At 53.5% G+C, this 24593-nt stretch overlaps 1 protein-coding gene across 5 annotated transcripts in view; it reads left to right on the top strand.

Moving 5' to 3' along the window:
* PDE9A (phosphodiesterase 9A) overlaps positions 1–24593 on the top strand; it is a 92025-nt gene that overhangs the window by 10665 nt on the left and 56767 nt on the right. For 4 of the 5 annotated variants that reach the window (XM_073231287.1, XM_073231286.1, XM_073231285.1 and 1 more), the window contains exons 2-4: positions 18163–18233; positions 19637–19714; positions 24456–24499. In XM_073231287.1, coding sequence (XP_073087388.1) covers positions 18163–18233; positions 19637–19714; positions 24456–24499 — 193 coding nt within the window. Of the gene's footprint in view, positions 1–6652; positions 6704–18162; positions 18234–19636; positions 19715–24455; positions 24500–24593 lie in introns of all 5 variants that reach the window. The other variant, XM_073231288.1, reaches the window with a different exon arrangement.

Genomic DNA, 24593 nt, shown 5'->3' with positions numbered 1-24593 from the left:
GTACTGGGGGGTTCCCCCAAATTCCCAGCAGCCCATGAATGTATCCATTTGGACAGGAAATCACTAGAAAATGGGGAGATACTGGGCCAATTTTCAAGAGGATAAATAATGTGGTTTCCAGCAAATACAGCCAGTAAGCAGGGCACTGATTTGGACAGAATTGTTAGACCCCCCTCAACTTCAAACTTATTTGAAGAGTGGCAAGAAAAAGAATTCTGAGTAGAAACATGCCCTCCTTCCGTTTGACTGCCCTGTGCGCTTCCAACGAGGAACCACCAGAAGTCATGCTGTGAGTTTGTGGTGAGGCCTCAGAGGGATCCCCATGAGCCGTCAGCAACGGGGGATGGGGAGATCTGCTTCCCAGCCCAGCAGAAGGGAGAGGCCCTGGGGGCAGGCAGACTGAAGGAAGGGGGCGTAAGACCTGGCCCCCCCATCCCAGTTACTCCTGACCCCCTGCCCCAGCTCCGCCTGACCCCCTGCCCCATTTCCTCCTACCCGCCCACCCCAGGTACTCCTAACCACCCCCCTCCTCCTGCCCCAGCTCCACCTGACCCCCTCCACTGGCAGGAGTCCCAGGTTCTGGGCTTGATGCAGGTGTGGCTCCCAGCAGGTGGGACACAGAGGTCAGGGGTGGTGAACGATTTCCAGAGTCACTTGAAAATGCTTGGATGAGGGGACAGCAGCAGTGCAGGGGCTCCGCCGAGGTAAATCAGGTCCCTGCGTAATCCCGGCAAGGCGGCTCCAGCAGGGAGGCGCACCAGCCGTCCTCTGAGAGCCTCCACGGGCTCTCTGGAAAGGGCTCAACTGCACAAATTCCCCAGAAGCCTCAGGGTCTGCTCCCTCCTCCTGATCCCCAGCCACAGGGCTGACCACCTGCCATTCGGCTAAGGCCTCCTGCGGCCCCCCAGGGGCTCCTCCCAAGGGGGCCTGAAGGACAGACGCTCCCGCCTCAGGGTTCTCCTGGTGACTAGCCGGTGCCCCCACGGTACCCCTGCTGGGAGATGGCGGAGGCATAGGCGCCACTTGCTAACCTCGGTGTCAGAGCTCTCTGCACCTAAGCTGGGGAGGGGCTGCCTGCCCCCTAGTCTGAGGTCTTGGCCCTTGCCTAGACACGGCCGTCCTCGTGCACCTGAAAGGACTTGAGGGGCCGCATGTTGGGAGGAGGTGCAACACCCGAGTGGTCCCCAGCACCTCCTCTCTGCCCTCTCCCATTCCCCTGGGGCACCAAGGAGCCCTGACCCAGAGACGGGGTCACACTCAGGGTCCTGATGCAGCACAGCCGGCACACAGGCCCAGGAAGAAGTGGGCAGAGGTTACACAGAAGGGCCGGGCGGGGCCCACGGGGGCAAACACCAGGGCCAGCCTCCACACTGCCTCTTGCATGAATCAGATCTCAAGAAGTACAGCCAATTTAGATCAGAGAGACGACTTCATAAATGTCCTCACATGAAACAGTCCCGGGAAGAGAGCTCCCTCTCAGCCCATTTCTCATTCTTTAAGCTCCCTGCTTTTTGCATATTCAGTTCCCTGTGATCCACTATTTCTAAGAGTGGAAACTGGCCTCAGACTCCAGGAGTGAAAAAAAAAAACAAACAACGCAGGATGACAAGAGCAGCAGTGGATTTGCCCTGAGAAGATTCAGTGCCGAGGAGGCCGAGACCGCTGCAGACGCAGGACGGGCAAACGGCCCCTGGAATCCCGTTGAGCTGCAAGGCAGCCAGAGCCGAGCTGGAGGGGCTGTTTGGACGGTTTGGGCTGCTAACTGCCTCCTGCTACTGCACATTGTCAACAAGGGCAGGAACACCCCACAGATCGCCAGCCTCTTCCCTTCAGCCTCCCCGTCTCCCTGCACCCTTCCAGGCCCACACCAGCCCCAGGGGGTGGAGTGACTGGCAGCCTTGGCCCAGCACCTGGGCCTTTGCTGCCTCCTCTCTATGCTCTACCCTCCTGCCCTCACCCCCAACTGTGGCCCCGCTCCAGTGTGCACTCAGTGCCTCCCACCACGTGCAACAAAGGCCCAGGCTTCTTAGAATGGGGGCCCAGGGGGCGTGAGTTCCCCAGGGCAGCTGTCACAAACTGCCACAAACAGCCTAACTGAAAACAGCGGAAATTCTTTCTCTCACAGTTCTGGAAGCCAGAAGCCCAAACCCGGCATCACTGGGCTGGCATTGAGGTGAGCCGAGCTCTACTCCTTCCGGAGGCTCCCGGGAGAGTCCATTCCTGCCTCTTCCAGCTTCTGGTGGCTGCCGGCAGATCGGGGCTGTGGCCCTGACCCTCCAGCCTTCAAGGCCGGCATCTGTAGAGCTCTGTCTGCCCCGTGCTCACATGGCCTTCTCTCTGTGCGGGCCAGCTCTCCCTCCACCTGCCTTGTGATTCTGTGATTTCATTTAGGGCCACCTGGATAATCTGCGGGGAAATCTCTTCTCAAAATCTTCTATCTAATCCCATCCACAGAGCCTGTCACCTAAAGTGGTATGCCCAGCCCCCCGGTTAGGGCATGGGTATCTGAGGGTGGGACATTATTTGGGGACTGCAGGGCTCTTAGACCCTTAACTGTAAATACGTTTCTAGCCCAGGTCGCACCACATTTCCTTGACTGCACAGGCTCTCCTCACGTGATCACCGTTCCCTAACCCCAGTGGGGTCACAGGTCTGGAGCATGGTTGGTGGGGGAGGGCAAAGCAAGGCAGCCGCTCCTTGCTCACCTCTGGCCTGATGTCCCCCTGCTCTGGTGGCCTCCACATCCCTTGGGGGGCCAACCCTCTCTCACAGGTGCGTCACACCTGCTTTACTTCCGTGCACCTTGTTGTGCTCACTGCCTCCCCTGCAGGCCAGCTGCACATTACAGTGGAGCCTCAGCTATCTCTGTACTCCTCCGCCAAATTCTGCTGTCCATTTTCATTGAATTAAGTGATGGCATTCTAGGCAAAGGTGCCCCTCAAATCCTTTTGCTGATGGACCTATGCCAAGGGCCTCCTGTGTGCTAGACCCGAAAGGAGGTGCATGGTAATGGGATGGGCCCTGGGAGGCCACGGTGACTTCAGAGCAGCAGCCTCAAACCCCCTCTCCCGCCAGCCGCCACCACCCCGCTTACTCACCCAGTGGCCCTGGAATCTGCAGACTGGGGTTTGCATCCAACCCTGCAATGTGCTGGTTGTATGATCCTGGGCCTCAGTTTCTGCACCTGTAAAAAGGGGATAGTACCCACCTAGCAGACATTTATATAGTGCCTGCAGCATACCAGATATCTTTGTGAGTATTTTATTATAGAGCCTACTCTTATCTTCCCCATGTTGCACATGAGGAAAGTATGCAATGAAGGGGGTAAGGAATTTGCCCACAATCCCAGAGTTCATGGGAGACCAAGACGGGAGTTGAACTTGGAAGGCTGGCTTCGGGCTTCATGCCATGCAGCACAGGCTTCCAGGAAGAAGTGCACCCGTGGGATGAGCTGATTCTTTGGGCATCTGGGGCTGGGGGCAGAACTGCCCCACAGGGGCCTCACAGCACCTCAAAGCAGGTGGAGCAGAGTTGGCATTCTTCCCACTTTGAGGATGAGAAGACTGATTCAGAGATACTGAGAGACTCTCCCAGGACTACATGATTTGCTGGAGAAAGAACCTGGGTTAGGTCTCAAAACCTCAGCTCACAGCCTTTCCACCTGCCAGTCAGGGGCTCCCTGGGTTGCTTTTCCATCTCTTTGTGGCCTTACAGGCTCTGCCAGGGCAGTGAGGTTGGTCTGCAGGGGCCTCTCTTCGTGCATGCCCCAAACCAGCTCTCCCATGACTGCGTGGAGCTTCGTACATGTGCCACCTCTGAACTTTGCATTCGCCCACACGTGGCCTTCATCACCCGGCAGTGGAGTCCTGCACCAAGCCACAACCTCTTTGCATCTCCCTGTGCTGCCTTTGCTTGTCACTGGACACTTGGCACTTGCCCTCCCTCTTCGCTTCCACTCACTTAACTCTCTGAGCCTGAATATCTGCAAAACAGGAATAACAATACCACCTTCAAGGCATGCTTTGAGGATCAAAGATAATGTGTGTTCAAGCAATAAATGATAAGGCAAGGAAAGGAGACTGTCACACACACACACACACACACACTTCAAGTCAAGATCCACACGATGCCCGCACACTGCATTTGCTTGCTACCTTCTTTAATCTCTTTGTATCCATGCTTCATGCCCTTTATGTTCCTGCCATTTATTTATTGAAAAACACATGTTACTTTTGATCCTTAAAATATGCCTTAGGGCTAGAGACACAGCAACACGACAACCTGAGAAATAATGAGAGGGCTGTTGTTAATTTTCTTTCCATGTAATAATCACAGCGGGGCTATCTTAACCCCTAAGACAGTGATCTCATATTTTCAAGATACATGCTGAAATACATACAGGTGAAGCAATTATGATGTCTACAATGAGTTTAAAATAATCCCAGTCAGGAGAGAAGTTGGGGTGCAAATGAGCAGGATGGGTCTCGTGAGATAATTGTTGGTGCTGGGCGGTAGAGAGCGAGGCTTCGTTCCACACGCCTTCCACTTTGCACGTTTGAGCATTTCCATTATACAAAACTTTTTTTCAAGAATATGTATGTAATGTGCCTGTCTCATAGTAATAAGTGGTAGTTTCTGTTATTATTTTATATTCTTTTCAAATGCAGTGACCAGAAAAATACCTCCTAAGTTAGAAAAGGAAATGAGGCCTATTACAGATTTTATTTTAGCAAACAAAGCAGCAATGATATCCTGCCTGGTGGGTAATCCATTCTGAATGTGACATTAATGTTAAGTATCCTAAGAACAAGGAGAAAAACAGAATGAACAATGTGCTCACATGTATATGTATGTAAAATGTATAACTAGGGGTGAGTTGCAGATGAATTACAGGTATACATAGGTATATGTATAGGTAGATGATAGATAGATAGATAGATAGATAGATAGATAGATAGATAGATAGATAGATAGATAGATAGATGGATAGATTGGTAGATAGCCTACCATTTTTTCTTTGGTGAGCATGTATTCATTTCTTGAGTAATAAACAATAAAATATAGGATTTTGGTGTTGGTCACTTTTTAACTTGTTCATTTGATACATTAAACACTTGTAATTCTCAGGCACTGAAAAGGCAATGAAAAGTCACCTTTTAACTACCCCAAAGATAGCAAAGTCGTGACTTCACCATTGGGTTAGAGTTTGGCTGTCCTATGGGCCGGCTGATTGGGGTCTAACTCCTACAGCTGGAGGGTGAGACCCAGGAACCAGACTGAAATATTCTAAGTTGCTTTGAGGACAGGAAAAACCCTCATAAAAGCTTATAGAAGCTTATATAAAAGCTTAGTAGTTTATAAAGGCTATAAAAAAATAATCATGGTCTGGTAGGCAGAAGAAAAGGATTTGAATTGGTTTATTTTCCATTGGGAGGGGTGCCTAAACCAGTATTCACTCTAAGTATACAATCAGAAGTACCCGCAGTTTGAGACCAGGGTGAACAGAATGCATAGGAAGCAGTGAGCATGGCAAGGAAGTCCAGTCAGCTTCCTGCCCAGACCACGGTTACAAGGCCGATTTCGGGCACAGCATGCATCTATCTCTGGGCCTGGAGCCAGGTGGGCCCAGGTCTGCACCCGGGACCACACTGGCCGGGCTAGGCTGGCCCCTCCTCTTTCTGTGGCTCAGAGTCCTCATCTGTGAAGAGGATTATGGCGACACCAAGCTTATGAGGACCCAGGGTCACAGGTCTTGTAAGGAACTTGGCTCAGCTTCTGGCCCAAGCGTGGGCTCAGTCTGTTAGCTGGTGGTAGTGGTAATGGTATTGGTGGTGGTGGTGGTAGAGGTGCCAGTAGTGGTGTCATTTATGGTAGTGGTGACAATGATGGTGGTGTGACAGTGAGAGTGGAGATGATGGAGGTGGTGGTGATGGTGGCAATGGTGGGTGTGTGGGTGGAGGCATTGGCATTAGTAGTGGCACAACATAGAACCAGCAGATGCAAATTTTGGTCCCAGCTGATTCACACAAGGGGGTGCTCGGGCACCAGCATTCCCCCATCTGATGGACGGATCCTGTGCCCACTATTGGGATCTAAAGGAACTGCCCCAGGTCCTGCCCTCGAGGACCTTATCTTCCAAAGACTTCCTTTGTTTTGTCTGACAGGGGGAAAGCTAACACTAACCAGGGCGAGCTCAAATTGATAATTAACCTATCGAAGTTTTTGTTAATCCTACCTGGTGACCCTAATATGACAGACATTTGTGCTGACGGAACCCTGGCCTTCATTGCACTTCAGATGCCGCTGGGTGTGGTGGGCACTCAGTGCAGGGTGGTTGGCCGGAGCAGTTGGCCTGCTTTGCAATGGCACACCCCAGTCAAGACCCCCTTTTGTGCCATACTCCCCCGAAATGCCCGGCAATGCCGACTTGCTGAGTTTAGGCACCGTGTCCTCAAAGTCTCTTGCTTGGGCAAATGGCCTTTGAGGGGTCGAGGAGGAACCTCCCCACGTCCGGAGGAAGAGTTCCAAGGGGCCCTTCCCATAATCCCAGCTGCCATTTGACTCAGCACTTAGTGTGTGCCAGGCCCTCTCTCTGTCCTGATGGGTCCGCCTGACACACCTCAAGCAAGGTGTGTTCATCCTCACTTTGCAGGTGAAGAATCAGAGCCTCTGAAGGTTGAGACATCCGTGCTGGGTCAAGCAGGTAAGAGGCTGGACGTGAACTTGTCTCTGGCTCCTCGCTACCCACCCCTCTACCCTGCATGTGCCTGAAGCAGAGGGCAACACTAGGGCCCGGCCAGGGGTGATCCTAGGGGTGTGGGGCAGCTGGGGCAGCACAGCTCTGGCCTGCCCCGGGGCCTGCCAAGAGCAGTTGCTCACCAGGGTCGCTCTGCTGGCTGCCCTCCTTGCCGGGGTCCCCCCTGCCCTGATGGTCAAAGAGTTGGGGCAGTGATTTGCAGAATTTCAGCACCTAAAGTGGTTTTTTTTCACAAAATTTAAATGCAGTCCTAATATATAATGTGTATATCAACAGGGGACACAGATCAGAACCCATTTATCTTGCAAATTCAAATCTGTAGCACCCAGCAGAGAATCAGAGGGAAGCAAGACGGTCCAGGGGTGAGCACCACGTTTGGAGCTGGGGGTGTAGGATGGCAGCCGCAGCCTCGCATTGTCTCGGCCTCGGTTAGCTTCAGTCGGGTTCATTGGCTCCCAAAACACTGCGGGAGGAGAGGCCTGGCCAGGACCGTGTGTGGCCCTACACCCTGCCCGCCATCGGGCACCTATAGGACCCTCTGTCTTAGGGCAGCAGTCGTGGGTGGCCTTGTGGGGAACCTGACCCCAAAGAACGTGTCACTCCTCAGATATACTGAGTGCTTGCTTTGAGACAGGGTCTGAAGCAGACCTCCCTAGAGGAAGGCCCTCTGAATTCCGGGCGGCCAGGACTGCCCAGCACCACCCCCCACGCCCCCGGACAGCACTGGGTGAGGCTCCCCATCGCACCTAGTCTGGGCTCAGACCCGCTGCAGCCACCTGGGGAGGAGGGGAGGACTCCACACCCTTCCTGGTCACTCAAAACCGCACTTCAGCGGAGCTGGAAGATGTGAATCTGCGGGCCATTCAGATGGGGTCTGGAGTTTTAGAAATTCTTTAGTAAGAAGTCCTGGCCTGTAGGGAGTCTGGCCTGGCTGTAGGGGTGGGAGCAGCTTCCCGCCTGCGTGACCTGGGGGCCTGGGGTCACGGGATCACGTGGGACCCTCCAGCCTTCTGGTCTCCATGAGGTTGCCTGGCCCGTCTACCCACGGCCAGCACAGAACCTCGGAACCTTCTTCATTCCATCCCAGGCATCACCTGGCCTCACTCGGTGCCCCCAACTCCTGCCCCTCTGCCCCCGCCCTGTCTCTGCCATTCCCCGCCCCCACGTTGCGATGCCCTGGTGGTACCTCCCCCTCAGGAGCCCGTTCCTCCCACTCCTGCCTAAATGCTATTTACATTCTGATTTTTGCCCTCTGGCTAACTGTCATTTAATTTTCTCATCCACTTGACTTAATGCCAAAGAGTATTCATTCCAAACAAAAATGGTAAAGACCTTTTTCTCCCATAAGAATTTTATGTAAATGTAGCACAACCTGCTAAATGTTCATGAGCTAGTTCTGTTAGCAATTACGAATCTCAGCATCAAGATTTGGATAACTTTCTTGGTTATAAAACCCCTGCATATTCATTGTGGAATATTTGAAAAATGCAGAGCAGTATAAAAAAGAAGATAAAATAGCCCATTATCCCACCAGACAGTGGAACTGCTACTAACATTTCAGGACCTGTCCTGCTGGTGTTTGCACCTGTGAGCGTGGGTGCATATGTGTGTGTGTAGCTTTTTTTTTTTTTTTTGAGAGGGCATCTCTCATGTTTATTGATCAAATGGTTGTTAACAACAATAAAATTCTGTATAGGGGAGTCAATGCTCAATGCACAATCATTAATCCACCCCCAGCCTAATTCTCGTCAGTCTCCAATCTTCTGAAGCATAACGAACAAGTTCTTAAATGGTGAACAAATTATTACATAGTGAATAAGTTCTTACATGGTGAACAGTACAAGGGCATTCATCACAGAAACTTTCGGTTTTGATCACGCATTGTGAACTATAAACAATCAGGTCAAATATGAATATTCGTTCGATTTTTATACTTGATTTATATGTGGATCCCACATTTCTCCCTTTATTATTATTATTTTTTTTTAATAAAATGCTGAAGTGGTAGGTAGATGCAAGATAAAGGTAAAAAACATAGTTTAGTGTTGTAAGAGAGCAAATGTAGATGATCAGGTGTGTGTCTGTAGTGTGTGTAGCTTTTTTAACATAATTTTTATCCTGATCACTTTAACTCAGCATTACATGAACAATATTTTTCAATGTAGCATTAAATAGCCTTCAGAAATATGATTTTAATGCTTATGTAACATTACATCAGACTTACTAAAATGTAGTCATTGTATAGGAGACATTTAATAGTCTTCAAGAGCATTATACAACGTTACATCATGGAGACTTACTAAAATAATCATTGTGTATGAGATGATCAGCTGAAATCCCATTCCCATTTCTCTGCAATAACGCAAGAGGAACACACTTGGGTGTGCCTCTTTGCAGAGTGGCAGCGCTGGGCAGCGGTTTGGGCATAAATTCTGGAAGGTGACTGGCTCCCTGCAAAGATAAGCTGACTCATGGAAAACAGAACGGTGCCTGTAACTTAATAAATGCTCATATTATTAGGTTTGCTGTTATTATTTCCTAAAGTGCAATTCCTGGAAATGGGATTATGGGTCAAAGGGCACACGTATTGCCAAATTGCTTTTCACCAAGGCTATGTGGACACACATTCCTGGCAGCCAGAGGTGGTGTCATCACCTTATTTGAAATAAGCTCCTGGGGATAATTATAGGTTAAGAACTAATGCAGAGATATCTCTGCACCCTTTGCTCAGATTCCCCCAATGGTGACATCTTGCAAAACTGCTTGGACCTAATCTCGACCAGCAATATTGATAGGGAGCCCATCGTCCACTTCATTGGGATTCCCCCGTTTGACTGTGCCCAGCTGAGTGCGTGTTGAGTTCTGCACAGTTGTGCCACACGTGTCCTTCACCAGTCATGGAGCAGAGCAGGGCCCCTTTCCCCCACCCCCACTTCCTTCCCCCACCCCATCCCTGTCTCCTGGCTAGCGCTGATCTGTTCTCCATCACCATTATTTTGTCATGTCAGGAATGTCTTGTAAATGGAATCACACAACATGCAGCCTTCTGGGCCTGGCTCTTACGCATTCAGCATTAATCCCTTGAGGCCCATCCCAGGTCCCGGGTGTTGTGTAGATCAATGATTCATTACTTTTTATTGCTTAGTAGCATCTCACGATGTGGACGGACCACAGGGTGTTTGGCATCTTGGTGGCTTCCAGATTTGAGCAGTCCATCACTCTTTCATTATTGCTAGTTTGAGTATTCGCCTTCATTTTCTTGGAGGCCAGTGTGGCCATTTTTAGAAGTCAGGAAGGACCCTTAGTTTGGTTGGGTAGATTTCTGTCATTTGACATTTTTAATTAATAAATATCATCATCAAGTTACAAGACTAAATAAGAGTTTGACAAAGTGTTAATGCTGAGATTTAAGCTGCCTGGGGGCTGAGGGCATAGCCAACATGAATATAGTGAGACGGCCAGACGTGGACAAGGCTGGAGAAGGCGTCCAGCTCTAAGGAACCAGAGGAGGGACAGCAGGGCTGGCCACAGCGGGAAGCACAGAGGAGCAGGGCTCGCCCCCTCCCCCGGGAGGGGCACCGCGGTGGGGAGAAGGCGCCTTCCCTCCTTTCACCCCTGAGGACAGTGGCATGCCCACAGGGCCAGGTGCTTATCATTTAAAACCACTTGGGGGCAAAGACTGTAGAAGAATTATAATGGGGAAAACTTTGCTGGAGATTCGTTACTCTAAGTTCAGAGAAGCTCTGTGAAAATCGTTGCTAAGGCAGGTGCATAAAAATCTCCCAGTCAATGTCAGCAGGACAAGAGGACAGCGATGCCATCACATGTTGTACAGCAGCCACCCTGGAAGCATGACTGAGCTGGGCCGACAATTCCTTAGTGATTTGGAAAGGAAATTAATGCCACCCTGATTTCCCAGCTTCGTGAGATCATCTCCTTGGTGAAGAAGATTGATTCTCTGCCTCACAGAGCAAATTCTCGGAGACACCTGCTCTCCGGGGGGTCACCTCCAGCCATCCCCAACCCCAGCCTAAACCTCCCGCTTGTTGTCTCCTTAAGGCAGGGTTTGGAGCTTTGCCTAATGTGGCATCACAAATAGCCACGTGAAAAACCCATTATTTCTCGTGGTGATCGACTTTATGCCAAACCAAACTCGAATTTGACAGACCCAGAAAGAAATGTTCTCAGCAGCTGCAGGAAGTGCCTCAAATAGAAATAGGAACCTGAGCTCGGGGTCTGCTCTCCGGTCTAGCATGGAGGACGTGAGGAACACTCTGCACCCCACCTGGGAGGTGCTCAGGGGCATGGGGGCTGGCTGTGCCCTGCTTTCTGTGGAGCTCTGCTCTGTTGTTATGCCTCCTGCCCAGGTTCCTAATTCCCAGAAGAGGTCCTAATTTCCTCAGTAGCTATTGCCAAGTGCATTTGTATTAAATAGTTACCGAAATGGCCGGGACAGCGATGTCCCTGTGACATGTGGAGACCACATGAACCCTGCAACCGCGTATTCTCACACATCCCTGCCAGGCCCCTCAGGACCCCGGGCACCCTGCCTCCCCAGGACCGCCCTCTCCTCAGGCAGCCAGGCCCGTCTGCCTGCCTGGGGACTCAGAGTTCCAGCTCCAGGCTGTTCACCCCACACGCCTACTGGATCAGTCGTTGCCTTAAAAAAGGGAAAGGCAAGAAATAAAAAGAGAGCAGATGGGGTTGAGCCTCCACCCCATGCCGGGCCCACTCGGGCTGCAGGCCCCGCTCAGCAAGCCTCTAGGCCTGAACACAGACAATCACGGCAGCCCCGGCCATCCGTGCAGGTGCTGGGCCAGCCACGCACCATGGCCAAGGGTGTGGAGGGCTAGGAGTGAGGTCAAGGCTCCAGGGCAGCCTGCACACCAGCCCCTCCCTCTCCAGGGCCACAGCTAGAGCCAAGCTGCATAAAACTCGGGGGCATCACAGTTCTGGCAGCTTCCCTCTGGATGGAATCTGCTGCAGAATTGAAGGATTGGTCTCCACAGGCCTCTTGCTGGAGAATGGGGTCCATCCAGCTTCATATCACACCTTTCAGGCTCAGGAAGACACACCGCAGTGAGCCCAGAGAGCTGGGGTAGAGGCCACAGTCTGAACTGGGAAGTGGACACAAAGCCCTGCAAGTGGGTGGAAGAACCTTCCGGAAAGGTCCAGCACAGCTGGGGCTGCCCCAGTCTGTGGGTGAGTACCTCCCGGCCTGCTGGCTTTGCTGGAGCCTGGAGCTCCCACCCCATGGCCTTGCTGGTGTGGGCCTGTGTCCTGCTCTCCAGGCAGTGCGCACATGCCTCCGCCGCAGAGCGCCAGCCCTCGCCGCTCACTGGGAACTCCCTCCCGAAGCCCCTCTTGACCCGCGCTATGCGCTCAGACCTCAGTGGACAGCTGCATTCCCACAGGAAAATCCTGGCTGAACACTCTTCCAGGGAACTGAGAACCCCTTTTGGCCGTGCTTCGACTCACAGAAAGACCCCAGAGTGCCCTCTGGGAGCTCCCATCCAGCGATGATCGGTCCTCACCCGCCTGACCTCACAGCAGGAAACTCCATTATCTGGAGACCCCATGGGTCCTCCTGCCTTTTGGGACCAAAACAGCACAATGTGTGGCTGCAGACAGGAGCTTGAAGGGCCCCTGCCTGCCTTCTGCCCCCAGTGAGCCTCTGAATGGGGTGTCCAGGGACACAACAGAGAACACAGAGCCACCGGGCGCTTCCTCAATGGAACCACATCCCGGGAAGAGGCCTCTGCACACAAAGATAAAGAGAGGTCCCCCCCAGTCCTTTGGAAACTGCCCCGTCCTGTCTCTTTAGCCCAGAGCCACCTGGACTCAGGTTTGGCAGCCCTTCCACCACCTGCCCCACAACTCCCAGCCTGTCCTCCTAAGCATATTGGTCGTGATGCTTTCGATACCTAAAAACAGAAATGGTCCTGTGCCAATTCAGGAAGCTCTGGGTCTGCTTGGGTTGATGGGTGTGAGGGGGTCTCACCAAGAGGCTGTGATTAGGCTGCCACGGTCCCCAGGACCCGGGGTGCCAGAAAGCCCAGGCAGGGCCAGCACCTCCTGCTCTGCTCTGCTCCCTCCCAGGCCCCTATGGTCAGCACCTCCCCCTTGTCCCTCCATCATGAGTGAGCCAGTGTGGTTGGCCCAGGACAGATTCCCCGCGGCCCTGTGCTCAATTGCCACCAGCTCTGAAGTGCTTGGTAAAGTTCCCGTAAGGAAAGGTGATGGGTCCTGTCCAGTCAGGCTGCCTGTCCAGGACGGCCAGTTGGTGGAGGTGCCCTGTACTGTGATCGGTGGGGGCTGCTCACTGCAGTCCCTGGGTTCTGCTATGAACTAGAGGACGTCCATCAGAAAGGTGCCCCACTTGGCCAACCCGGCTGGAAGGTGCAGTTCTGACCAGGGCACTGTTCCCGCTTCCTGGGCCCCCAATAGGGATGGGTCAGGGCCTGTCCTGCCAAGGTACAAGTGCAGTCCGCCTGTGTGTGCTCCAGCGACACCATCTCTCTTCCTTGTCTTGTTTACTGTTGATCAGTCCCAACAAAGCAGCAGAATCGCCCCCTGAACACACCTGCCTGCACACCTCCTCCCACCCCCAACACACCTGCCTGCACACCTCCTCCCACACCCAACACACCTGCCTATATGCCTCCCCCAACACACCTGCCTGCATGCCTCCCCCCAACACACCTGCCCGCACACCCCCCAACACACCTGCCTGCACACCTCCTCCTACACCCAACACACCTGCCCACATGCCTCCCCCTAACACACCTGCCCGCACACCCCCCAACACACCTGCCCACACACCTCCATTCCTGCCTTTCTGGACTCGAAGGGTAGTTCCCTACCCAAGAAACAATGGAAGCAGAGGAGCTGGGTTAGATGCTCTTTCTTCAAGCTCTGGAAATTCTATATTGTAATTTGAAGTCGTGCTGCAGTAACATAGGTGCCAGACAAGGTGTGGCAAAACGTTGTCCGTGTGCATTTGGCGTCTCAGAGAGCCCTGGAGGCATGCACCCAAAGCCAGGGACCTTGGAGCCAGCAGGGACTGTAGGGTTCCTGGGCAGCTGCGGCACGACATTAAATTTTGTGTTAAAGGGTGGTGGTCTGGGTGATTCCTTCCAAACATGCTCCGTCACATGCTGCTCATCACAGCCCTGAGAGGCAGGTGGAGCTGATGCGACCAACCCCAGTACAGAATGGCATATAGAGGCTGCATGTGCTCCTCAGTCTTGCCCATGAGGAGTGTGCGAAAGAGGAGCCAGTGGACAGAAGGGGTAACTGGCAGGAGTGAGCGCTGGACTTCCAGTTCCCCGACTCATAGCTCTTGCCACAACATCGCCAGCAGGAGGCTGGTTTGAATGTAGACGCCAAAGATGTGTGAACAGCCTGGAGTCATAGATGTTGTCAGGGGTGTGCACCAGACAGAGTGGCCTGGGACACGATGCCGACTAGCCTCTTTAGCTCTGTGTGCCTCAGTTTCCTTGTGGGCATCCCTTAGGATGGGTCTCTTGTGGTCCTCTCAGTGAGTCTCAGGCACTCAGCCTTGCAGGCCGCAGGAAGGCCCAGACTCCACAGTTAATTCCCCCTGATGTTCACAGGCCCTGGTGAACGAGAAGGAAGATCAGTGTGCAAGGGCACGCGGCCCCCAAGCTCTCGTGTGTTCTCTTGTGTTGGTTTATGTCACAGCACTGCCAGTCGAACCACGAGGAAGTTTGGTTTGAAGGGTAGTTCCCTACCCAAGAAACAATGGAAGCAGAGGAGCTGGGTTAGATGCTCTTTCTTCAAGCTCTGGAAATTCTATATTGTAATTTGAAGAAGTGCTGCAGTGACATAGGTGCCAGACAAGGTGTGGCAAAACATTGTCCTGCACACCTCCTGTGTCCACCTGTACTTAGGGGCTCCAGGCCTAATCTGCCGCAAGTTGGGCAGAAGTGTATTTTTCCATTAATGTTTATGCTGCCACATCTCGCTTTTAAATTTAATTTTATCAACACTTTTTTCTGAACAAAAGTTCTTTGTTTCTGAATACGTAATAAAGGATTTGCAAAATGCTGCAACAGTGAACAAAAAGCCTTGTGCCCTCCTGGCTGCCTGGGGGGTCTTCCCAGGCCAACCAAGCATTTCTGCAGGGCTGGGCTGGTTGCCCACGGCCAGGAACTGCCGATCTAGGCTGGGAGCTGGTCCAGACACCTGGCGAAGAATGCTTCTGTCCCAGCCACTGTTGGGGTTGAGGTGCGGCCCCTCCCAGCCTCTCCCCTGCATTGACCCTGCTAAATGCCTGTTGACTGGATAAGGAAGGTAAAAGCATGACGCTCACACAGATGCACAGGGATCACATATCACAGATTCTCACCTAACTTATTAGGTGAATGCAGGACTGGTAAGATGTCACAGCCAGTTTCAAAGGCAAAGAACCATGGTGACACGCTGCAGGGCAGGAGCACTGAGACAAATTTACAGATGAATGCAGCGTGACTTTCCATGGGAGATGCCCTGCATAACCTTTCCTACTTACTCCAGATTTCCTCTCTGCCTCCCAGCCCATTGTCAGAAACGACCGTGGAGAGAGGTCCTTCTAGACCACAGAGTAAGGCTGGCCTCACTGAGGTTGGCTGGATGGTGTGCCTGGGGACAGCCGAGCACCCGTGTGCAATATGGACCCTCTTGAGTTTGCCCCACTAGACTGCACAGCTGCACTTTTTAGAGCTTCTGTCATTTGCTGCCCCAAGGCCAGGCAGGCAAGCACAGACTCCCATCCAGACGTCCCTGCACTGCTTACGGATTTGGATGACATTAGTGCAGAGCTCAGTGAAGTTCCCCGTTGCTCATTCAGTCCTTTGTACTTTGTTCTTCCAGTGAGTTCTGGGTTAGCAATCTCATGAAGCTGGTTTTTAATTAAAAAGAGCTCTGGAAATCTCTGTCGGCTCACCGAAACAGGCTGAGCATTGTCCTTCCCTCCAGGGCTCTGAGGTGGTCCTCCTTCAGTGCCGGCACAAACTCAGAGCGCTCGGGAGGTGTCACAGCAAAGCAAGGCCTCCTGCAGATGATAGCCAAAGTCCTGCGCCCATTTTACAGAGGCTAACACTGAAGTGCGGAGAAGCCATGGCTTGTCAGGACTGAGGCGAGCAACTTCCACCTCCCCGATGATGGCAGCGGCCCCGGGAAAGGCTATTCTGGAGAGGCCGCCACCCCACGGCCATACACCTGCCCTTCTCAGATGCTCCCCTTGTGGCTCCTTGGGTCTAGCCCCGAAAGCCTGTGGTTTGAAGTGGTCTTGCCAGATGCGACCTCTGAGATGGCCCCTGCCCTGTGACCTGAGGGGCTGGACGGGGTCCCTACTGGCCAAGGAATGCCGGTGTGCCCACGGGACCCTCAATCCAGGGCAGGGACTCCATAAAGGTACCGGGTCTGCTTGAAGCCTGGCAAAAGCTGCCCCTGCTCCCAAGATGGTGGTGCCCCCCACCCCCTCACCAGGCCCCATGTGCATGGCACAGTGGCGGGTACCCCGAGTGAGGGGGAGCATGGCGCCCTCAGCAGCCACCTCTCTGCTGGGCAAGACCCCACAGGGCTCAGCTTGGAGCAGTGGCTCCTAATCCAATGAAATGCAGACCCCCAGGGCCCAGCCCAGACCCACTGCCTTAGAATCCCTGAGCTGGGGCCCAGATGTCAGCATTCTGTCAACTGGACACACACGGTGGGGAGCATCTCCTGAGCAGACCCCAAGAGGACAGTTCCACTTCCCTGGCCGAGCCCCTCGCCCTTCTCTGGAGTCCCGGGCAAATCAAGAGTGTTCACAGACAGAGCGTGCCCCTACCTTTACTGGGGCCTGGAATGACCACACAGCCAACCGCACCAGGTGGGAGGGAAATTCACAGAGGTAGAGATGGGAAAGTCAAAAGGAGCTGTGTCAGTGGGTGAGTGTCACCCCAGACCCAGCTCCTGGCCACATCCCTCTTGGCACAGCCAGAAGTGCCTTGGCCTGAACTGCAGGGCCCAGGCCTGTGCTGGGAGCCACAGGGACATGCCGTAGAGAAAAGACACAGTCAGTTAAAGGCAAGGCCCCCTCTGGCCGTGGGGTCTGGCTTCTCAGGGAACCACTGCATCCTGACGGCCAGAACAAGGGAGGAAGGGGCACCACAGAGGACGGGGTCAGGAGGCAGGCAGGGGAGGGGTGTTGGTGAGGACTCGGACCCAAAGGACAAGCCCTGGAACCGTGGGAGCCCAGCCCAGGCTATAGGCCTTCTTTTGTGGGCACGCAGGCCCAGCAAAGGTTTCTGCACAGAAAAGTGGCATGAACAAGTCTGGGTTCTAGAAAGCAAGGAGGCTGGAACTGGGGTGAGACCAGGCTGGGAACACACAGAGGCTGCTGCCAGCCTGGGGGTCCCCAGGCCCAGCCACGACCACCAGGTCACAGTGCAGGGTGCTCAGAGAACAGGCAGCAGCTGCCGGCCAGACACACTGGCTTTGTCTCAGCGATGCCAGGCCGGCAGCCCACGGGAAGCCATGTCGGCCCCAGAAGGCTCAGGTCACGGGGAATATCTACTTGCTCTGTTCTACCATTCCCAGCGAAGGGAGGTGCAAACTGACCTCGGCTGAAACGGGGTACACAGGGGGCCCTGAGCAGGAACTGCCTCCTGGCCTGCTCACACGCCCAGGAGCAGCAGGACCCTGGCGGCCATCCCAGGCACCTGGAGAAGGAAATGGGGCTGTGGCAGGGGCTGCCCACTCACCATCCAGCCTTGAAGTTTCATGGGCAGCCCCTGCCACAGTTGGGACCCTCTGGACCAGAGATGCTGAGGCCACTGTGTTTCCCCCTGCCTGGCAGGCTGGATGCCAGGCCCTTTGCACTTCGTTTCCCTGTGAGGCCCGCAGTTCATGTCGGGCCCATTCATGCTGTGATTCCCTTTAATTTAGTCATACAACCTTTTTTTTTTTAAGCTAATGACCTTTGAAACATATATATATATATATATATATATATATATATATATATATATATATGTATATATACACACACATATTCTTTACCTAATGGCCCCCATGAGGTCACTAGAGACTCCCTGCAGCACAGTGTCACTAAGCCAGCCAGTAAGTCAGTGTCACGGATGCCAGGTATGTGGCAACCGTGTGACCTACAGGTATGTTTACACAGCATTAGCTTTATTTTTCACAACCCTTTGCAGTGAACAAAAGAATGACATTTTCCACAGCCTGTATACATCAGCCAAATGAAGATACACGTGCACCATTCCATGGCCCAGTTACCTTTTCTCTTTTTAAAATAAACCTGAAAGTCGGGACCAGAAAGCTTGTGGAGTGTGACACCGCCGTAGAATCTGACCCCTCTGCTGCTGGCCCCTCACAGCCTCCCTGCTTCTGTTTTGCAGGTGGTCTTCAGCAAGTACTGCAACTCCAGCGACATCATGGACCTGTTCTGCATTGCCACCGGCCTGCCTCGGTGAGTGGGCCAGGCCACCCAGCCAGCGGTCACCTTGGCACCTGCACGCCTCCTCGGTGCACCTTGACAGGAAGGTGCCTGCGAAGGGCGAGTCCCGGGCCCGAGGTGTGAGAGGAGCAGAGGGGCCCAGGGGTCACCTTGCACAGGCGAGCCCTCTCAGATGGTGACTGAGACCCTGGAGGTTTTGCCCACCACCTGCCTGCCCTCTGCCCACAGGCACCACTGTGGCTACATGGAGGAAATCACTGGGCAGATTTAGGCAGAAACCCAGGCAGTCTTAGTAATTTTTATTTTCTTTTATTTGTTCCTTTTTGGAGCAAGGAGGGCAGCTGTGCTTTGGGGTGGGCCCCCAGCCCCACACCACCCACCGGGGGCCTTTGCTGTCAAGGGGCTGGTCACAGATCCACATGCCGGGAAAGACCAACTGCAGAAATCAGCTGGGAAGGCCAAGAATCTGCCCTACAGCATCCCAAAAGAGTTCTTCTCCCAAATCCACACTTTATGTGAGCAAGTGGATTTTCCATTCTGACTTTCCAGCTATAGAGTGGTTAGGGGTAGCTGTGGCATGGCGGTAGACTTTAAAGTTATGGGCCAGCCAAGGCAGGTGTCAGGGAAAGACAGCAGGAGAGGAAACGAGTCAGGACCTGGCATTACCTGCCCGAAGTGACAGCAAATGGCACAGCTTAGGGCATCTTTTACTTTGAGATGAGAAATGTGTTTTTTTTCTTTTATTTTATATATGTGTGTATATAAACTTATGCATATTTATAACATACATAATGTGTATGATTTATATATATTTAAATATATGTTTATCATGTTAATGAATATACATAATTTACGTATTTACAGACAACGTCCTTAGACACCGAGGTTGAGGTGTCACCCCCATTGCACTGATTTTTAAAAACAACTGAAGACCAGAGAAGCTTAGGTGACGTGGTCACAGCAATACCACTCGTGAGCGGCCCCCAGGGAGAAGAGGCTGGGGAGGACTCAGCTTCCCCACTCACATCTGTTTTGCGGGAGAGCTTTATGCCCACTTGGAGGGACTCCCAAAGCAGGGGCAGTAGGAAGGCGAGCCGAACCCATCACTGGCTGACGGGAATGTTCATTTCTGTTTTATCACAGCTTTATTTAATCTCCAAACTCAGTAAAGTAGACTTTCTCCAATTCCCATTTTAAATTACTTACAAACCTACAAAGCACTTAGAATGACACCCGGCCACGTAGCCTTTCTTAGCAACGGGCGCCATGTATTGCGGCTGACTCTTCGGTGCTCCGGCCAGGCCCGGCCCTGGCGCTCATGCTCCTGCCGGTTCCAGATCCCAGCTCACGGGGGCCCAGAGGGTGTGCCCAGGGGAAGGACATCATGGGTGAAAACACTGGCTTGGCTCTTCCAGGAACACAACCATCTCCCTCCTGACCACAGATGACGCCATGGTCTCCATCGACCCCACCATGCCGGCAAATTCAGAACGGTAAGCAGCCGCCCACTGTGTCGCTGGCTCTCACAGGGTCTCTGATGTGTCTACACACGCACATGAGGGTCTCTGTGGTTGATTTTTTAATTTTCTGCTGTAGGAAAATCTGAGTTCAAACTAAAGATGGGAGGCGGGAGGGACAGGGCTGTGAAGGCTTCGGCTTGTTCCTTTGCAGCACGAGCCACTTCCCAGGGTAGGACCATTGATAAGCATGCCCAGAAGCCTTCCGAGGGCGCTGCCTCCAGGTCCCAATGATGGCGCCCCCAGGAGTCTCTATGGGGAACCTGAGAGCCGAGCAGCAAGTCGCAGGGTTGGGCCTGGGACCCTGCGTTAACTGGCCCTCTGTCTGCCTCGGGAGAGGTTGTGGGGGACCCCCTGGCCAGAGCCCCTGCAGGATGCCGGAGGTCTGCCCTCTGGGCAAGTCCTGGCGCTGGTGAAGTGCTGTCCCCAGATGGCTCTGCACAGGACAGGGAGGCCCAGGAGGGAACCGGAGGGGCCTGGAAAGCAAACGGGTCGGCCATGAACCCATCGGAGAATGTGTAAAATCGTCAAAGCCCAGCACTGCGTGGCCCAAGGGGGGGCCTCTGAGTAGGGGCCCCCTTGCCCAGTGGCCTGCACAGTCCCTGGGTCTCCACTTTACTCTTGCGAGTAAATTCTGGGTGAGGCAGAATTTGTGCTGCATTCCTGCTCGGCCAGGGAGCAGGGGCCTGGTGTGGGGGTGTGCCTGGGAACTTATGTCTGCTGCTCCTGTCCCTCATTGAGTACCCACTCCGAGGGACGTGTGTTAGTGGGGTCATCAGGTTTCCCTGAATGAGCCACCAGCGGTTTGGAGCCCCCAGGAGAAGTCAGGCACCAGGCAGACCCTCTCATGTCCCAGAGACTGGAGCGTCTGCCGCTCCTTAATGACAGCTTGGAAATGTTTGGGCTGTCAGAGATGGGATGCCTGGGGCCTCCACCCTGAGTTCACTCCCCCCAAGGTGTGCCCAAACCCGAGTGCCCAGGGGTGGAGCACCTGCTCTTCCTCCTGTCACCAGAAGCGGCCTATCAGCCACCCGCCTAGGTTGTGGGCAGGATCCCCTGACCATAGGCAAAGGCACAAGCCCTCTTCGGGTCAGCTGAGGCTTTGGAGAGGGAGCTGATCAAACAGCCAACCCTGTGGGAGGCACAGAGTCCTAGGGAGTCCTAGCCACGACTGTCACTCATGCTCAGTGGACTTCGGCTCCACTGGGCGCACGAGTCCCCCTGATGTCACCATCAGGAGCTCCTGCCCCCGAACCCTCCCACTCAGATTATCAGCTGAGGACTCCAGGAGGAGCAGGGCTAACTGGCTCCCCAAAGCCTGCAGCGAGATTCTTGTAAACTGCACCTTAGTCTCTGGCCTGACCCAGATCTCACTCCACAAGGAGTCCGAGTGACCTGTCACCCCTGACGTCACAAGACTACAGTGATCTCGGTGGGGAGCTCATGCAAGCTGATGCCTGACAGTGCAGGCTGGCCTCTGACAAGTGAAGCTGCCTTCCCCCTGAATACGGTTCAGTGTCTGAGAGGCAGCCGATTCACTCTGCCCCTTCATCACCCCGGCCTGGTCCCCTGTTCTGTGCCAGCGGCTCTCAAGGAGCAGTTCTGTCACCAGGGGAGGTGGAGTGGTCTGGAGGCATGCTGGCTGTCACAGAGGGGCAGCCGTGCTGCTGGCATCCAGTGGGCAGAGAGCAGGGTGCTGCTTGGCATCCCACAGCATGGCCCCCCACAGACTCACCACCCCCAAACGTCGTGGTGCCGAGGCTGAGAACCCCTGGCTATGTGGCTCTGACGTCTTCTCTCTACAGAGCTTGGTTGTCCTCTCAAACGTCACCAGCCCCCTAGCCCAGCAGCTGGGCAGCAGTCCCCCAGAGGCCATCTCGTCCACCCATCTCGCTGCAGTTCCACATCCCCGGCCACTGCTGGGGTCCCGTCTGTGCTAAACACACCAGAGGAAACTAATCCACCTGAGCCAGTTCTTTGACGCTGCTGCAGTAAAACCGTGGGCACCTTCTAACAGGCCCCTGCCCCCAGGCCCTTCCTGGACCAATTAAGTGGGATTTAAATGAGACTTTTAAAGCTCACCAGCTGGTTCTACTATTCAGCCTGGGGTGAATGAGCATCACTGATATTAAGTGTGGAAAACCCAGAAAACTCCTCTCCACTCCAGGTTTCATGTCCACCAGACACGGGGTTTCCTCTCCTTGGGAAGTACTGGATCAATTTTGTTTCTTCCTAGCAAATATCGGCCAGGTGAGCCGTGCAGCCAGTCAGGTTGTGTCTCTATTGTTTCTGCCTCTTCTGAAGATGCTGGCAGCCACCTGCCTGGGCCTGGTCACCTGCTGTCTCCCTCGCCTCAGACGCAGGAACCACCGTGCTGCAGGGGCCGGTGTCATCCACCACGCTCGGATTCCTCCCAGGTCCCACTCACAGGACAGGCTTTCCGTGAGCCCTTTGCCAAATCCCAAGGGCTCATGGTAAGCCAGGTATCATGACCTCCGACTCCTTCAGAATACTGCTGGTCTTTGCCTTCTTTGCAGAGCCTCAGCCAGCTGCTGGTGGGGACCATCGTGTCTCATGTCTGGGCCTCCCAATGCCCAGATGCCTGGTTTGTGCTCTGAGTGCCCTTCAGTCGAGCCTTGTCCACCTTCCAGAAAAATCAGCCTTTCATCCCGTCGCTCACCAGCAAGGCACTCTCTGTTAGCCGTAGGACATTGTCCAGACTCCTCTGCCTGGCCGAGCGTGTCCCACCTCTGTGCACCCTCTGAATTACTGACCCTTCTGCCAACCCCATGGCAGGAGTCCACTGGGAGTTTGTTAACCATTCTAGGCCTCCTGAGTCTCCTCTGGCCAATCAGGGACCATTCAGGCCAACCTTTTAAATAACCTGGAACACATTTACAGAAGTCAGAGGGGCTCTAATCAAACACTGGGCCGAGCAGCTTCCGCTCTTCTGTGGCTGGTACAATCAACCCTGAGTCCAAATGACCAGCAAATAGAATAGACACAGCCCAGCCTTGTTCAGATACTGCTGGGAGCCCCCGGGAGCCATCCGGTCCAGGTGCTCCTTCCTGGGTAGAGAATGCACTGAATCCCAGGGTGCCCAGCTGACAAAGGTGTTGCTTCTGGACGCCTCTGCCCTTCCGTTACTGTCACTGCTGCTTCAAGATCCTCATCAAAGGGGAGTACAGATGCTTCAACAGTGTGAGAAGGAGTGGGGCGTATGGCCGGGCACATGGAGAGAGGAGACGGCCAGAGTGACACAGCACAGGTGTGACAGAACACAGATGCACCTTACTTGCTGCTTTTAGCCAAGTTGTCATACAAGTAGCTCTCCACCAGCTGAAGTAGTTGTTGGCTTGCAAGGATAGCATCTGCGCCCTCCCCGCAGCCCCGGAGAGAGGCCTCCCAGATCCCAGCGGGGCTCCGAGCCGCCACCTCCCGCTACATGTGCTTGAAGAGAGGTCTCGGGACCCAGGCAGTTGTTGCATTTTGGGAAAAGACAAATACAGTAAAAGGCAAGTATATTCATTTTAAAGAGACAGTGGTTTTGCGTCAATTTGGTTGTTGAGGAAGAAGGGAAGGAGATCAACTCAGAGTGAGCCGGGAGCTCATGGACCGTGGAAGCAGCATGACTTGTTCTGAGAACATGGCCTCAGGATCCTCAGAGTCATGAAGATTAAGGACCCAGAAGCCAAGACTAATGTCGGGGGCCCGAGAGACTCAGCCCAGGGCTTTTGGGCACACAGCCTGGGAGCTCCTGTGGGTGCTCGCGGCCTCATCTCTGTGCCCAGCCCCACACTCACAGCTGCCTCCGCCCCTCAGCTCACCGGGCCCTGTGAGGCGTTACCCCCCTGTGTGCTTTGCACGCTGAAATGGGCTTTGTGGGGAGAGTCAGGCCCCGCTCAGGTTGACAAGATATCCCAAGGTTGGTGTGGCCATGGAGGGTTCTCTTCATAAGCCCGACCCTGAGTCTGGTCCAGGGGTGCTTGCCTTCAGCACTTCTGGCACAGGGACATTGCTGGGACGTGCCACTCCATCTCTCCCCATCTCCTGTTATCAGGTTGAAGTTTTGCTAAACTCCTGGATAAAAATATAACATTTCTCTTGAGGTGACTTTTTTTTTTTTTAACTATTTTGGCTATTGCCTGTAACTTTTCTTTTTGGCCTATTTTCCATTGGCTCAATCGTCTTTCCCTCCCTCTTTGGAGGTCCTTGTACATCAGGGACTAACTATTCGTCTGATACATATTACCAGTATTGTCTCGCCACCTCCCCAGATCTATGATTACTGGGGTGGCATCACCAAGATGCCAGTGCATTTTCGACTAAGGTATTGACGTCATCCTCTCTCGTGCACCTGGGAGGTGTGGTGGCCGTGAGCCCAGACAAGTGAGGGAGGGACCCTCTGTGCATCAGCCGGGTGTTGGGACAGACTTGGCAACTCTGGCAGAGTCCTGGCCATTCCCAGAGGATTCTGAGCAGGAGTGGTGCTGATCACAGAATTTTTTTTATTGCCCAAATAATGAATATTAATAGAGGAAGTTCCTCATTTAAATGATATGCGTATTTAGAATGCTTCTGAATGAGGAAGCTCAGAATGGCCAAAGAAACTAATTTCAAAACAAGTGAATCCACTGAATTTTAATTCATCCCGAACCCTTATCTCCCCTACCAGACGCACCAGGACTGTCTCTGAGCTGTCTCCTCTCTCTTTCAGCACTCCCTACAAAGTGAGGCCCGTGACCGTCAAGCAACTCTCCGGTAAGGTCCTGCTCTCATTTCCTGAGTCAAAAGAAAAAGAAGGCAGCTCCAGGCTTCCCCTGTGGTTGCAGATATATAGTTAACCATTGATTCT

The sequence above is a fragment of the Manis javanica genome, chromosome 3, assembly GCF_040802235.1.
Source record: "Manis javanica isolate MJ-LG chromosome 3, MJ_LKY, whole genome shotgun sequence".
Lineage (NCBI taxonomy): Eukaryota > Metazoa > Chordata > Mammalia > Pholidota > Manidae > Manis > Manis javanica.
This window is presented reverse-complemented; position numbering and strand designations above follow the sequence as displayed.